Raw genomic sequence first — 17,980 nt, forward strand, 5'->3', positions numbered from 1 at the left:
CACCCTCAGCAAGTTTGTGGATGATACAAAAGGGCCACTAAGATGACAAAGGGACTGGAGCATGTCTCATGAGGAGACGCTGAGAGAGCTGGGACTGATCAGCCAAGAAAGAGAAGGCTCAGGGTAATCTATCAATGTGTGTAAATACCTGATGGGAGGGAACACAGAAGGAGGAGCTGGACTCTTCTCAGTAGTGCCCAGTGGCAGGACAAGAGACAACGGGCACAAATTGAAATACATGAAATTCCACCTGAACACAAGAAATCACTTTTTTTACTGTGAGGGTGGTATCAAACACTGGAACAGGCTTCCCATAGAGCAATACCTCCATCTGTGGAGATATTCAAAACTCGACTGGACATGGTCCTGGGAAACCTGCTCCAGCTGAACTTGCTTGAGCTGGGGGGATGGCCTAGATGATCTCAAAAGGTCCCTTCCAACCCCAGTGATCCTGTGATTCTGTAATATTCTGAATTCCAAGGGAAAGGAGAAGCAAAATCTGCCCACGAACAGCACTGAAACAGTGTTCTAAAGCTTCTTTCATTTGTTTAAATACTGATTCTAATTTCTAGTCCAAATTTTGATGGCAGCATAGTAAGAGCATGTGGAATGCACTCGAATGCAGAGTAAAGCAACACAGCCTTTAGGAAAAAAATTTTTGATGTGATGACCCTGTACTTCCTTTATTATTCTGCTGAGTGCGACTGTCTGTATCCAAAGTGTATCAATGTTATTACATGTTTTTTTGAAGGCAAGATAGGCTAGTACAGTATTCCTTGAACCCCAAAAATTTACACTCTAACTTTGTACTCTCATCCTAGAATACAGATCCTGAACACCATATTGAAATGTACTACCTTATCCAATAAACTCCTGGTTCAACAGTCAGAACCTCATTTTAAGGATTTAAATCTGCTGAATATTCCTTTTTTGGATGAAAGTGAAAAAACAGTTTGACATTTTGAAGATTACAAGGGTCAGATTTTGAAGGATTTTCATTTCTGAGGAGTCAGAAATAGGCATTTGAAACTCTGGGATTATGCTGATTTAAAGACCTACTTTACCTTTAATATTTAGCTCAGCTTTTCTTCTTCTTGACAAGGATACAACAGGTTCTTCTGAATTTGACACACACAGGACAGCCTTCTGGGAAACGGGTAATACTAGTAATAATTTTTTGTTACTGTGCTCCAGTTATGACTCAGGACCCTACTGCACAGAACAGATCATAGTAATTGTTCAAAAGAATTTACAGTCTAAGTATAAAACAAAACACAACAGATGGGTATAAAAAGGTGCAAGGAAAAAAATAATGTAAAGGGGGTTGTCAGTGCCCTCAGATATATTTGCAAGCAGCAGATTAAGTGGTGCCTAGGCTCAACAGTGAATGAAAATTTGAAAGGGGGAGTGGAAAAATACCAGAGTTGCTTCATCAGCAATCCCACTGAGAGCTGCGGTGCTTTCCTCTCTCCCATTGCATTAGCAAGCCTGGCTGTTGGGGTTACTGTAGTATCTTCTCATGGAATTCAACAAAGGAATTTCTAAAGAAATTTCCCTGAAATTAGGAAGAAAATACGCAAAATTTCCCTTCTCAGCAAACTCAAAGGAAAAGTAAGCAAAGACAGCATCTTCTGGTGGGGTTCTGTGTTTATGTTAACTTTTGATTAACCAGGAAAGATGATTCAGCAGGGAAAGCCACACCTTTTCTTGGGAGTCTCACATTTGTGTGTAACCATTTCTCAATGTCCACAGACTAGTCCATCTGTGTAGGCTTCACTGAAATCAACGGGCTGAAGGTAAAATCATTTCAAGATTAGGGATTTAATTTTTCACTTCCCTCAGCTTTGATCTCACCATGAGGACATGAATTACATATTTCATACAATGCCAAAATTGGAAAATACATAACTAAACTATTGGGCAGCAGTTATAAATAACAAACACACACAAAACTGAATTGGAAAACTTACTGCCATAGCAAGTTACAGAAGCCAAAACCATAAATGTATTAAAAAAAGAAAGACAATTTTACCACAGACCATTAAGCATGACGGTCCAGATACAACTTCCAGCTCAGGAATTCCACAAAGTACCAGCTGAATTTGTATTAACAGGAAGACTCACTCTATGCTTAGCACATTTCTTACATTTTCTTCCTAAGCACCTACAATCTGACATTGTCAGAGAGGTCAATGTTTGAATACAGCCACTCTGAAGTTCTTAGGGTCATTTTATTTTGCAGTATTCAACAGCTATCTGCTATAATAGACTAAAGAGCCGGGATCCATTTAGTATCTCCATTTAATATAAAGGAATGTCTTATTCTTCTGCCTCCCGAAAGCTGCACACAGATAACCTCTTACCTGTCCAGCCTGGTGCAGACTTTTTCATAACCCTGACACATAATCATGGCACAGTGCAAACAAATTTAAACAAAATTTTGGTTCTGACCATCAGCTGTGAATAAGCTATCTAATCCATATGCTTCTAATATGGTCTTTAATTTCTAGTAATATAATTTGTATTGTTTTAAAGCACAGATAAAGAGCATTCAAATAAACAAGGTCATTCATGAAACCACAGTAAGTATAGAAAGCCCATGCAGTTTTGTATTGTAAGCACATTACTCACAAATAGTCAAGAGATTTCAAACTGAAGAAAATAAGATATGTGCACGGTTGCTCTTGAAAATGTATACATACGTTATGGCAGAGAAACAACACAAAACATATATACTTATGTAAAAACACTAAGCACATATTATCTGGGCTTCAGAAAAGCAGCAATAATATACTGCCTGAGGGTTAAGGCACTTTCTAAGACTTTTATATTGCCCAAAGCTGAGCCAAACCAAAGCATCAGCTTTGAGCATTATGTCATTAGCACTTTTTAAATTGTTATGAATATATAATTAATTTTAGAGAGTATATAAACAAATCATGTGGTCACACTTTGTTACAATGAAAGTAAGACTTTGAACTATTGCCCCATTTTGTCATAACATAATTCAGACGGTTGCTGGTAACGTGCTCCCTTCACAGGCAACTTGGTCGCAGCCAGCAAAGGCTTTCTGTTAATAGAGAGCAGAAAGCCAGATGCACACTATCCTGACAGGAACAGAGGTCCCAAAATGTTCTATATGTAGCAGAGAGTCCAGTGTTTCTTCCTAAAAACATCTGCCTCCTATGGGTAAAAAGACCTAGACTCCAGAAAACATCGCAAATGCAATGGTTCCTGTAGATCCTGTCCACAACCCACAGCTCAACAGTGACCAAACCCCATAAACCCAAGGCCCCAAATTCCTTCATTCCATAATATCCTACCTCCACATCCCAATGGTATCAAGCAAAGCATCTGATTAACATAAATGTATGCTAGTTCCCACTGAAATCGGTTAGGTTTATATGATCAAAATTAGGCAAGTGTATCAAGTGCTTTCATACATCAGGTCAAATAGTATCTTATAAGACCCACATGCAGCGTTCATTTAGGTGAACTGGGTATATCAACAGGGGAGGAAAAAGAATCACATATACTAAGCAAAAACAAACAAACAAACCACAAAAAAGCATCCTCCCCCAAAGCATCAATAGGTTGGGAAGGAATATCTTAAATTAAACTTTTTAGTATTTGAGTTGTATCTTAATTTCTATGGTTCTTTGAAGTCAGTACATTGCTATATATGTGGATGCTGGCACCAAATACTACCCTTCCAAACATTATATATGCTGTGTATATACAAAAATAGACAGGTAATACTTTATAGCTCAACAAAAGGAGGTGTAAGCATCCCGTGTTATTAGATGTGCCTAAAAAATGGTACTTAACAACATTTACCTGTGAGCATACTAGTGTCAGCAAGCTCAGCACTAGTGATGGGTACATTGGGACCATCCTCTTCATATGCTTTCAAAATGTACTTCTCAATTACACCTATGACCCCAGCAGGTTTGTCCCAGGTGACCCCAATGCTGTAACCATTTATACTGTGAACTCTTGAGGGAGTTGGCACATTTTGTGGAACTGTAGAAGGATAAAATAGAAAATAGAGAAAATGGCAGTTCTAAGGAGACTATTGCCCCTATTCTTCACTTTTAATGGCTGCAGTAAATCAGACTCAACCATTAGCATAAATACAATTTATTAGAGTTGTAACTTTTCAGCATTGATTTAATATGACTGCACGTCTTGAGCTATTCAGTTTAAGCTATATTTCAAAACCATCAAAACTCCATCTACATAACATTCCTTCTTGTCTTGTTGAGATTTTCCGAAAACATTTAATGTATCAAACATATTTAAGCATCACTCACAAAGAGTGCAGGTGGATTGTATGTAGCTAAGAAGTTCAGGCATTATAATCATACAACTGAATGAAGCAAGACAATATTGCAACAGAGAAGGGTTTGATATTTATCTGTTAGATATCTAAGCCACAGAATGCCACAACTATGAAACATTTCTGAAAACATGCATTCTCATTTACAAACGTACTTCAAAAAATTTAAGCTCTTCCATTTATTTTCATATTTTCACAATGCCCTACAACTGCCTCAGGGCAAAGCAGAGATTTGTAAGGCCTTTTTGCAAAATCCTTTGCTTCTGATCATTCCATATTATAAAAAGAAAAAAAGAAAAAAAAAAGGGAAAATGAAGATGTTTAAAAGAACTGGAAACACAAGCTTATATATGCATACAGTTGCTAATAAAAAAAAAAATCATCCCACTTTCCATAACCTTTAACTATTTATTGGATATTACTATACCAAGTAAAGGTCTGGACAGTAACAACTTCATCACAGATGACTGCACAAGGGATGCAGAGGAAAGGCCCAAGGAACACCATGGCAGGATGATGGATGATGAGTTTGCTGTAAATGCATGTGGACTCCCTAGCCCTGCTGATGGTCATTCGCTTTTCTCACCATCAAATAACCTCTTTTTTGTAATTTTATTGTTTAACTTCACTAAATGTGAATGCAGCCTTATTTTTTATAAGAAGGGTACCAGAATGCAAGGTATAAAAATACCTGGAAGTTGTGATTCTTGTATAAAGAAAGAATGTGATACTCCAGGAAAGCTTCAGTTACTACAGTAATATATTGATTTTATTAGTTCTGAAGTGTATCACAGGGCAAGGCAAGGTACTGTATAGCAGATGGTCTTCTCATAAGGGACATAACAAAACCAACTCAAAAATAATTAAATAGTGCAATTATTCTCCAACCCCGGGGAACATGTAGCTGCTCAATACTATGGTCAGCTTGCAAACAGAAATTTACAGCAAACCTTACAGTCGTCAGAAAGTTGATATGAAAATATGCGTGTATTTTCTCTCTTCTGGATGGTACACAAAATAATGACAGTAAGTTACAGAAGAATGCATTTGCAAGTCCAATATTTAAGCAGGTATCATCATTTTTTAAGATCATACATTGAATATCTTGCATCAAAAGAATTCTCTGCATTGATGGAATGCAATTAGGCTTCAATTTACAGAAGAGGGAAAGTTGGTTAAATAAAACATGCAGAACTTAAATCTTCAAAAAGTTGCTGGCTCAATAAAGTTTGCAAAAACACTGAATAGAAAGGGAAAGGTCCTTTAAAATTTCTTCAATAAAATATAAGAAAAATTTGATCTTTAAGGCTCAGCAGGTGTTATGCTCCTACTTTGAAACCCTCTCCACAAAAAAAACACGGCTTTTCTGTGTTAAATATTAACATATTTTCACACACAATCTATGGGCTACTTGTTAAAAGAATCTTCATTCAGCAGCACTGAGCAGCATACCCATATGCTGGTATTGTAAAGAAAAACCTTCACAAGACCCTCTTCTCCCTAACAACTACAAGGCCTCCTATCTTCCACAGCTTGTGCCTGCTATCCCAGTATCTCTCCTTTCTCTACACTTGATTTTGTATCACTAAGTTACACATAGGAAAATATAGATTTACTTACTGCAGCAGGCTAGGGTGGAGTTTAGATATGCATGTATGAACATACCTAGATGCATGGCTGTTCTTAGTCACTGCAGTTCAATACTTCCACATTCTATGCTCTCACACAATTACATAATCTAATACATATTTGGGAAAGACCTTCAATTATGTGTGGAAAATACTTGCCTGGACACTTCATAGCTGAAGACAGTAATTTGGTACCTATTCAAAGTATTAAGCCGTTTTGCTCCTTCAGAAACACTGCAACTTACACTACTCAAAATTGTGCTGGGATTTTCTCCAACTCGACATTAGATAGCTAATGAAAAATGGGAATAAGTAAGCCTTAAATTATATTTACCTGATTCTCTTGTACGAACACGGGTCCATACACTAGATACTGATCCTCCTTCATTTGAGGCAACCACCCTGTAAAGGTATTCTTCAAAGAACACAGAGGATAGAGGAGAGGAGAAAAACAAACAAACAAACACCACTGAACAGGGTAATACTTTAATACAGAACGAAATAAAAATGATGCATTTCTTTTAAGGAACCAATGTGTTACCTGTGAATGGTTGTAGACCACTCTCATAAACACTCTGCTCTCTTCCTCGGTATACTAGGATGGAGTCATTTCCCCTGCAGTTAACAACACTGTCAGTTGATAGGCATCCGTCCAGATTGACTCTGACAGCACTGCTGGACACAGATGCCAAGTTAACGACAGCACCTCGTGTAAATTTAACATCCTTCATGCAACCACCGAAACCTAGCAAACAGTAAGGGATTAGTATCACATAAAAAGCTCAGTCATTAATTAAGAATCACTTTTGTTCTTTTCAATTCTATATTTTCAGCATTAAAGACTCTAATGTGAATATGTTAACTTCCAACATGACATTCAGTCCCCCCTTTCAAGATACTAAGCTGGTAAAAATTCCTTGTATTCTAGTGTTGAGTTCCTGCCTTATTGAACTACACTTTCATTGTTATCAATTCCATTCCATGAGGAAATGGATTTCTGTTTTCTCTTCTGTCACTTCTCTCTTTAAAATTATTACCATAAAAGTGATTCTGAATCTGAAGATCAGCTTTCTGCTGCTTGCTAATATTTTGTTAATGTACACGCTTCCTAAAATTGAGAAGAATATCTAGGTTAAAAATATAATTAACTTCAGGAGTTCACGGAGGTGTATCAGTTTATCCTAATGGGGAAATAACTGGTATGCTGCTTACAAACATACTCTAGAAACATAATCCCAAACTGTTCATTTATGAGAAAAAAATTAAGTACCCTCATTTTGTTTTTATTTCTATATATACGTATATATATTTCTCTGTGTGAATGTGTAACATTCCTATCAACATTACAAATATGTTAAATTATTTACTTGCAGTAAAAACACCACTACAAAATTTCAGGGTGCAGTTGTTAAAATTTCTATATACTTCTGTGACTTAATTTACAAAGAAATTAATAAATTAATACAAAATAGTTCTCAGATCTGAGTGAAGTACAGTGATTGATGTTTAACCTAAAACCAAAGTAAACAGTAACCAAACTGAAAACCTCAATTCATTGAAGAATTAACTTTGTAAATTAAAAATCAGCCTCTCATAGATCAGTGCTCTTCTGCAGCTTTGTGAAAGCACCGTATTTATATCTTATGGACTTTTATTGCCTTTATTACTGCAAGATGGCAGATCACAGTAGCATTTGTACTTAGTCACCCGATCTGAGAATCCAATATCCATACATAGTTCATGCAAAAAGAAAGGGGCACTGAAGGTGGACACCCATTTTGAATCACCCTCTAAAACACCTTCTCTTGCCACAACGCTAGGAATTTAGACAAACTGCTCATTAAAATGAATACATCCTAATATAAGCTCAACTCCTACTCCACAGCGATCTGCTCAGTTTCTTAGGCAGTCTGTGGCAGAGGAAAGAATTAGCCCCAGTCTGTACAGGCATCTTAATCATTAGACAAAATGAACAGTTGTTTAATTTGCGATGAGATACAAATAAGCTATTTTAATACATTATTTTTAGTATCTTTTTAGCTGCATTTATCATTATTTGAAGATTTCTGACTGATGTCAGCCAAGTAACCCTGTTTACTCTCAGGTAGCTGCAGAATAAGTAATGACAGTACAAGTTCTCACAAACATTCCTGCCAGCTCCCCTCCATCTTGACCTCTCAGGAGGGCATGTGATGGGTCATGCAAAGGCCCACAGACTCTAGCTGAAATTTCTTAAAATAAAGTTGTAACTGACATGGAGGTGGGGTGGGAGGAGAAGGATATTTATCCCTTATTTGCTGTAAACAAAACAATATTCCTTCATCCAAAATTAACTAGCAAGCAGCCATTCATTAAGAAAACCTTTTGTAAATATTTATTAACTGGGAAGGTCTCCATATTCTATTATCATACCATTACATCATTATAGTCCTAAATAAAAGTATGTTTCAAAGCTGTAATGCCTAATCTTGCTCATCTAAATCTACATTTAGGAACACAAAAGAATGTTTTTATCTTCAGACGCTTTGAATATAAATTCACAGCCGCCATCTTATTTTGCGGCATGCTGAGGAGGCTTGGTGAAAAAAGTAATGTTTATTGATGTGCCTCAATATGCACTTCAGACATTCCCTTTAGATGTTATTTTGCCCTAGAATCTTTGTTCACAGATCTCTTTGCTGCAGGAGTTGCAAATGCATCCACTCATGAGGCTACTACCATCTGCTTCGAGGCTACACTGACAGGGTACAACTGGCTAGCCCTTTTGGGCCATAAAAATTATGTACACAGAAGCTGAAGGAAGATTATAATATATGTGATACCTACAGCTGAAAGAATACTTAAAACAATATCTTTCAGCTATCTGTGAATGCCAGTGCATGGATTTGATTCAAACTATTCTATAGCTGTGAAATCACAAGGCTTCAATGGAGCTCTGCAGAACTTGCTTGAATGCATGCATTCAATGTGAGCTCATACATTCAAAGCCACTTACTCGATTCCCCACTAATCACTTACTGACTGCTACTTATTTGCCCACACTATCTGAAAAATACACCATGACTGATGAATAGCTTCGTAAGTAATGAAAAAACACACCCAAACTGCAAACAGAGGTAGTTTAATAGACACTTTTTGACTACATTTCATACGGTAGATCCTATCATGGAGGCCATTAGTATCAGGCTGTAATTAATGCTTCTCTCTTTTCCCTAGAAATTTGACCTGTTCCAGAACAGAAGGGTCACAGTGATGGCTAAAAACATGATCATCCTGATAACATGGAAAATATCACAGTAACATAGACAAAATCCAAATTCAGGGGTTTATACTCAATATTTTAGACCAGAATCAGTATCGCCTAAAAAAGAACTAATAAACTCCCAACAATTCTTCCATGTGGCAGCCTCATTACAGTGATTTAAGCTATGTTTACTGTCTTCCACCGGTTTTGTATTCCAGATCTGCGAGTGACATAAGCTGATCAAGTGAAACAAGTTTATCTGAACTGGCTTTCTCTGATGAAGATTTGAGATCTTCTGGTTGGGCATCTAAGATTACCATTTGCTACTCTCCAGTTCCTCTCCTGTGAGTTAGATTGTTTCAGATATCACTGGGTTGGAAGAATTTTTATAGCATTACAGAAGGATCAGGACTAAGTAAAGCTAGATGGGTAGGGATAACTGGTAGTTAAAGCAACAATGGGTGGGAGGAAAAATTCATGTTACATATTCATGAATTTACACTACCAGCAGCAGAATGTCCACCTTGTGTATGACAAGTTTTTGAAAAACATATGTTCTTCTTGGTGTCATCTTACCTTCTTCTAACCCCAGTTCTTTATAAAAATTCTGAATCTCAGGTGGGATTCCTCCTACGTAGACAGGTGAGTTTACTTTCAGCTGCTGAACACGGGGTTCGAGCGTCTGCTCTCTCAGTTCATTCATACTTGCTGAAACTACAGAGCCCTCCTTGTTCACTGTGACTTTGTTCCATTTTCCATCACAATAAGACAGTCCTAACCAGAGATCCACTTGTGTAAAGACAATGCCAGTTTTTAAAAAGATGTTTAATATTCCACTTTTCAGTTCAATCTAGATATTTTAAAACAGAAAAAAAGATTTTGAAAGAGACATCACATACACAGCAACAACAGACACAGTTATTTTAAAAAAATAATCAAGGGAGTCAAGAAACAAGATATTTTTTATCTTCAGGATAGCAAAAAATTACAATAAAATTGTTTACACAAAACATGCTAAATACAGTGTATCAGTTAATTCAGAACGTAGGAAAATATATTCTCACTTTTTGACAACTAACTGGTACTAATGTAACTAAGTAAAAAGAAAAGACAATGAACCAGGACTGTTTTGCTTTTTTTTGAGAATGAGAAAACAGTATTTTATCTATCAATTCATTTTTTGGAAGAATGTAACAAGATAATAAGGAAATGAAATGTCAGACCTGATTAAGATCTTTTTAATTGGCTGGTGAACTCAATTTCAAATTTTTCCAGCATACATTGATTCTGTATTTCATCCTTATTCTTCTAAATCTTGTAAGAAAATAATTGTTTTTGTATGTGCTTTTTGAGATTAATCTGCCAATTCTCTAATAGAAATACATTTTACTTAAATTTTCACTGCAGAAGTTTCCAAATGCTTTACTGCAAGACTCTTCATCTTAACTGAATCAAACACAAGTGGGCTGAGACTGTAAATTGGCAGGTATAAAGCACTAAACACTTAGGTGATGAACTGGTGGTTGAAAAATTGAAAAATATGGATACGTTCACAAAAAGGCCTTACTGTTCCACGCCAAAATCTTATTAAGTGAAATAAAAACTACAGATTCAATATAAATGCTTATTCACCTTATTGACAAACTGACATATTTAGGTTACTGATAATATTAATATTGCAGTATTTGTAATTGGATTGTATTTCCTTAACAGAAAGCCCCACTGAAGAAAGAACTCAGTACTTGAAATGTCATGGGCAATACAGGCTCTGTCTCAGAGTGCACACTGACTGCTTGCTAATAAGACAGAGGGATTTTGTTTATTTGTTTCTTTGGAACCACAACTTTTCCTATTTCCATGAGTTCATAGCCCTTCGTAGCTAAGGACTCTACAATACAAGTGAAGGACAGATGATGGCTTCAATGCTGATGAGTATAGCTTGAAAAAGCAGTCCATTCGACAAGCCATCATTTTTCTTCACTGATGAGAATTAATATGGAGCACACTGTGCTGGTGTGAAAAAAGTATTTCAGCTGCATGTCTACAGAAGTATGCCAGCAAGTCTGCCAGACCTGGAAGCTGGAGAGAGGACATGGTGTTTGACATAGGGTCACTATTCAGCAATCCCTCTTCCAATTTACTGGTCTTGGCATAGACTTAAAGCAGGCAGAGAATGATGCTTGTGCTTTTTGTGATGACCTAGACTGACATTTAGAATGCCCAAGTGCAGCTAAAGATAGGACCACTGTTCACTTTGAACTGTTCTGCATGGTGAAGATAAAAAAAAAGCGAAGTCCCGCATACATCTAGCATTCTCTCTGGTACTGAGCACAGGTTCAGAAAAATAACAGATAAATTGTTTGCTTTAGATAAAATTCTGGGACCAATTTAAAAAAATGCTTGATTGTTAATCTGTCCTTGGAAAATATATTATTAATTTAAACCAAAAATGCATGAAGATCATCTTATTTTCAGCCAGACATCTTAGTTGCCACCTCTCAACAGAACAAGAGCATTATTATCACAGCTCTAAACCTGAGCAGGTTCTCAGTTTAATGCTTAAAAGCATACTTGCTTTTAGAATTTGGGGTACAAATATTAAGCACCACTGCAAAATTTTATTAATACTGTTCTCTATGAACACAATTCTTATTTTGATATATCTGAGCATGTAAGGTTGAAATTAGGAAAGCCAAAGCTTAGCCTGAATCTGGAAGAGGACATGAGGGGCAAGAAGAGCTTCTACAGGCCCACCGGCAGGTTGTGGCATCTCTCTGAGATTGATGCAGGGACCAATTCTGATTAAAAATTTTATTAATGACCTGGGCAATAGGATGGGGTATACTCTCAGCAAGTTTGCAGTTGTTAGCACAGCGGGCTGCCACTGGTATTCTAGACATGGAAAGCAGCTTTGAAGAAAAGGACTGAGGGTCAAGATGGAGTACAAATTGAACACTGGTCAGCAATGTACCCTTGAAATGATGAAGGCCAACATGCACTGGGCTGTATTAGAAATAAGGTAGGCAGTGGGTCCAAGGATTCTTCCCCTCTATTCATCATGTATAAGACTACATCTGAACTACTGTGTCCGGTTGTGGACACTCCAGAATATGAAAGATATTGGCACACTGGAGTGAATCTAGTGGAGGGGCACCAAGTTGGTCAAGTACGAGTTGAAGCTGAGGGGTTTATTCAGTCCTAAGAGTGAGCAGGAAGAGAACTTAACTGTTCAACTACCTTATGGGAGGATATTGAAAAGACAGACCCAGACTCTTCTCGGAGGTACACAGCGAAAGGATGAGGGGCAAAAGACAAATTGTAACAAGAGAAATCACAGTTAGATATCAGGATTTTTTTTTTTTTTCCAATAATGAGGATGGTCAAAGATTGGAACAAGCTGTAGAATTTGAGCAGCTGCGGACTGTCCATCCATAGAGAGATGCACAATACTCAAACATAAAATGCCTGGAGCAACCTTATCTGACTAAATTGGCCCTGCTTTTAGTGGAGATTTGGAATAAATTACTTCAAAAGGTCCCTTCAACCTAAATTACTGTGCTTCTGTATTTTACTTCTCTTCAGTCCCTATCTCACTCAATCTGCTTATAAACATATGATTTTGAAGATGAAAGGAATATCCAGCCATAGCTCTGAGAAACAAAACTCAGATAGGATAGGACCTGCCATCCAAAATGGTCTCAACCAATGTTGAGCTACAAGACTGATTATGGCTTTATCTCCTTTGAACGGGGAAGTCATTCTGAGATTCAGGGGTATCGCCAGTGACAAGCAACAGACTTGAAAGAACTTGGCAATGACAGTCAGTTTGTGAGCCCTTTGAAAGAAAACGTACATGCTACCGATGTTGAACCAGTATTTCCAGTTCAAAATCAATAAGGTTAAAGAGATGTTCTGTACTGGTACCAGCCCTGTTCAGACTGGTCAGCCAGACGGCGGAGGCACAAACACAGACTCCGCAATAGCCTCCTCAGAATCAGTCATTCTTTAATGGAAAGGGAATAGGAATCTCTTCCTCACACCAGACAAAGATAAATCACTGGTGACCAATAGAATATCACCATCACAAGTTCCACGTGAGTACCAGTCACTTCTTTGCTAATGAAAATATTTCTACTTTGAGTCCCCAAAACACTTATTTCACACCCTCCTTAGCTCCATCATAGGTAACACTTTCATCTCGGACACTGGTTATTTCACTTCATGCAGCTACTTAAGTGCAATTCTTTTGAAAAAGTTCCTGCAGAACTTCTTTCTTACTCTGCAGCTTTGCAGAAGCAAATCAGCTCTTGAATTCAAGATCAGCTACAATGTCTTGGGAGCTAGTGCCACTGTCGCACATAAGATTGGCAGTGCTTAGGCTTTCACTGTTGTTGGAAGTGGTCAGCATCAAAAGCAGTAATGCAAACTCTATCAGTAGTCACAGTACCTTCTTTCAGTCACAAACTCATGAGGAATCACATGCCAAACTGAGAGCTAGTGATTCATACTAGTTTATCTGGCCACAGTTTGCTCATAATTATTGTGCCTGGATCCAAAAAGAATCAGATTGACCTCTCCAGCTTGAGTTAATTCTCAGGGCATGGAAGTCATGGAATAAGTGACCTTTACACAGAGAACCTTTCTAGGACATAATTTTGTCTTGGGCAGAAGACAAGACAGAGTCTTTGGCCGTTTGGTAGCAGGCCAGCCATGTGTCTAGTTTAGTCATCCCAAAACTATAAAGCTAATAAGAGAGCTGTGACCTATGCAAAGGGAAGGGTCAGGGAATACCATCTTACATCAGCACTCAGGATAAGTGGTATAGCTTCTAGTATGTTTTGCAGTGCAAGTGTCTCCTGACCAAAGCTCCTAACAAAGACATCGTAGCTCATGCGCAACATGCTACACACCTCATTTTCACTTTCTATTAACCTTTTTTTTGTGAGCTCAAGTGTACGGAAAAACCTTCTGTCATCATTATGTATGTGTAGAACACAAAGCTGCAAGGGTTGGAAAAGCATGTGTATACTCATCCTCTCTAAAATTCCTCATCTTAAAGCTATGGAGATGTTGAGGTCAGGAGTGAAGTGAGATAAAAACAATTTTACTTGACTTAGGACAAACGCTAAGAAAATTATCTAACCACAGTCTTCAGTGCTAAAAATAATATAAATGTAAAACCGCCAAAAATCTGGAAATATGAGTGGAGAAAGAAAGTGTTTTGTCTAACTACTTTGTGTTTTTGACTACACTTTCAATTTAGTAAGTCCCCTATTTCCTTTACAGTAGGAAGCTATTTTCTCGTATTTGTTAGTCTTTCACAGAGCAATAGAAAGTAAACAAGGATCACATACCACAAGAATCTCCAGAAGAACCCAAGCCCCATGTTTGTCCCTCTGAATACCTTCACGTAAATAGTGCCCCTGTAACTGTGAATTACACACATACAAGTCTTTTTTGGGTGGGACAGTGTGTATATAGTGTATGTATAGCATCTTATGCTGTTAGCTCATGATCTTGGTCATTATTTGAGGGCAAAACTAAAGTAATAACATGCAATTAGCAAGACTTGTTATTGGAACTCATTATAATTTTTGAACTAAGGCTGCTTGAAAAAAAGGAAGCAATCAAGTCTAGCAGAACTCAAAATCCAGGAAAAAATTATCTGCTGGAAAAGTCAGCAATATACAAAGTAAATATAGAGTAAGTTATAGTTGACCTGAAAAGGAGAAAAATATATTTATATGTTTTAGGTCAGAAGTTTAAAAGAAAAGGCACATTAGATATAATGCCATGCAATAAAACAGGCTGTGACATGACAGCCATTAGCAAAACAGCTGCATTATAATAAATAAATAAATAAACAAAATTCAGTAAAAATACAGAAGGGCAGATTAGGTCATGAAGAGTAACAATACACTCAAAAATCTCTAAATGTAAGAGATTGTTTCTTGAACTAACTGAAAATATATATTACTTTCAATATAATACCTACTAGTTGGTGCAAGTAGTAACTATAGTTGACCCACTAAGCAATGGTGACCACAGTCTAATTACATTCAAAATCCTTGGGGGAAGAAAAATTTGAAAAGCCAGAGACACGTAACTAATTAAAAGAAACTGCAACACACACATTCAGCATGAAACAAAATCCTGGAAAAGATGGAAGCACAAGTACTTCTGAGCATAAAACAGTCTTATTTAACAGACACCAAAAAGAAAGTTCATAGGTATTATCTCACAGATTTGCCTAATACAGAATTTGTGCAGCTTCCTCTACAGTGTTGGGAAAACAGTGATAGGGATGAGATGGGATTAAGCTGGACCACTAATTTCTGCCTATATGACAATCCTTATGTTTCAAATCAAAATGAAGAAATCGTATTGATTAGAAAAAATACATAAAGAGATACTTTAAATACTTTAAAAATACTTAAAGAGAAAGCTTTATTAGGATACCGGACAATTTCCATCATGAACTTTTTGATTTACGATTTAATTGATTTTGTTCTAGTATAGGAACTGGGAATTGGGTAACTCTATACTTCCCCAGAAATAAACCAAAAGCTTTAAATACACATCTTTTATTCTCTCTTCTAATCACTTCCAATCTAGTAAAGGGAATAATTCTGCTTTTCATATATTGATATCTTTCTTATTTATTATATAAATAACACAGGTAACTTATTCTAAGCATTTGTTGGAGTCTTTTTCTCCCCATACACTTTGCTGTGCACAGCATTGCAAAATAAGTAAAACAAAAATAACATGGTTTGAAATTTCTTTAAATGCTGGACATATCTTAGTAGACAAAACTCACAGGTCATATCTGAATATAGGTATTTATAGTTCTGAACTTACTGCAAGATAATCTGGGCCATCTTTATTGTAAACAAACAAAAGCAATCCATTCAGCTGATCTGTTTTAAATTTGAATGAGATCTCAAATTCCAGTCCACCACTGAAAACATCTGAATGCAGTTCCAGGAATCCTTGAAAGAAAGCGAATAGATGCGTAAGTTAAATCAAATACATAAATAAATAGGTTCAAGAAAACAAAAGCAAAAATCTAGGTGCTACTTTCTACATTGACATGAAGAACTCCAAGGTTTCAAGATTAAGATTTACAACTTTATCACTCAGCTTTGTAAAGGACAGTTATTCATAAGGTACTGCAAGAAACCAAACTGGTGCAATGTCCTAAATTTTGCTACCTGGCATTTTTTTGATACATTATAGGCATCTGTGTCTCTTCAAAAGTGAAACTTCACCTTTTACATGCATATCAAATCTGCATATAGTTACAGGAGCAGCACCTGCCTGCACTCTTTCATGCGGTAGTCTTCTGTAAACCCAGAAACCAAATTTTACACCATTCAAAAATAATCCTATATAATTAAAACTGCTTTGAAAAGCAGATCACTGCAATACTTCTGATATGATCATCTTTTATATATCAAGAACATACTTGGCTAGTGCAACAGTACAGCAAACTACCTTTGCCAAGAAAATGTGCTCCTTCTGAGAGGACAATGGGGCATCCTTCCCAAATATGATAGACATTGTTTTGCTCTTCAGCATCCTGCCAGTTCAAAGATTCCCAGTTTTCATAGGGAGTATGTCCTTTTTTCAAAAATATGTCACTAAGACACCCCACAAATCCTTTCTGGACTATCATCTTCATCCCTGCAAAAAAGGAAAATAATTTTTTTAAGCCAATCGCCTGCAGCTAAACGCAAGGATTAATATGTTTTATACATGCTCACCCTATCATATATGTCCATGAGTGCATTGATAACCAGCCATCAATCACTTCATAAAGTTGGTCTCCAAGCTAAATCCAGATTTCTGAATGGGTCTAATCACTAAAGGCAGCAGCTACTGCTATGTAGCTGGAAAATACTAAACTTTTTGAGATTTTGCATACATGTACTTTCAAATCAACAGCGTAAATCTACTCCATGAAGATTCCAAGGCAAGTTTTCATGTTTACCCTCTTTAAACAAAACAATAATAGTGAAGAAAGGCATGCATCTGCTGAATATGAAGAAACAGTGTTGCAAAAGCTAAGGCAGATGAATACACGTTTAGAAGCTTCATCGGGAAGTTTTTCTTTTCTTGTTTGGATAAAAAAATAGCGATTCATGGCTGCTATCTCTTTTTCTTTACTGGGGACAAAAATATAAAGCAGATGGTGTTCTCTTGAATTGTATTTATAGTCAGTCTCATTTTGACTATTTAGCTGAGGTTTTTGAGGGAGGCATCCTGGATTTTTTTATGAACCACAGTTTTAGAAGTTAGAAGAACACGTGCACTTATTTCTGGTTTTAGTAAAGTGACACAAAGAAGGATAGAGGAAGTTGTACTCTAGTGTACATCACATCAAGTCATCAACTAGACTGCACGTCCTTATCAGTGGTGGAAATACAAACTTAATACAAATGGTTTGGCTTTCAGGTTAATATGAAAACAATAAAAGCCTGGATACAAATCCACTGAGAACAGCTGATTGTATACTGCTTTTGTATGCAGTCACCTCTGTTATCTGCTGGTAGAATATACACTTGGTATATATACCAAGTTTACACATGAAGACATATGTTTATTGATTCTTCTGGAAGCCAGCTACAATCCAGCTCCACATAAATATAGCTGTAGAATACAGATATATTCATACACCACTGAGTTCAACGCAACAATCCTTGAAGGATTGAAACTCACACCAGAAAAGGCCAGCATGTTGTATCCCTGCATCCAGGTGGGATGCAT

The 17,980-nt window shown here is 36.9% G+C and overlaps 1 protein-coding gene across 1 annotated transcript in view; it reads right to left on the bottom strand.

Annotated features, from left to right (window-relative positions):
- Positions 1 to 17,980, bottom strand: part of USH2A (usherin) — a 391,128-nt gene that overhangs the window by 226,175 nt on the left and 146,973 nt on the right. Inside the window, exons 25-31 of the mRNA XM_075147080.1 lie at positions 17,527 to 17,532; positions 16,709 to 16,882; positions 16,073 to 16,203; positions 9,788 to 10,061; positions 6,509 to 6,712; positions 6,302 to 6,382; positions 3,838 to 4,023 (exon numbers count right to left, since the gene is read on the bottom strand). Of these exons, the coding sequence (XP_075003181.1) occupies positions 3,838 to 4,023; positions 6,302 to 6,382; positions 6,509 to 6,712; positions 9,788 to 10,061; positions 16,073 to 16,203; positions 16,709 to 16,882; positions 17,527 to 17,532 (1,056 nt within the window). The remainder of the gene's footprint in view (positions 1 to 3,837; positions 4,024 to 6,301; positions 6,383 to 6,508; positions 6,713 to 9,787; positions 10,062 to 16,072; positions 16,204 to 16,708; positions 16,883 to 17,526; positions 17,533 to 17,980) is intronic.

The sequence above is a fragment of the Calonectris borealis genome, chromosome 3 (genome assembly GCF_964195595.1).
Source record: "Calonectris borealis chromosome 3, bCalBor7.hap1.2, whole genome shotgun sequence".
NCBI lineage: Eukaryota > Metazoa > Chordata > Aves > Procellariiformes > Procellariidae > Calonectris > Calonectris borealis.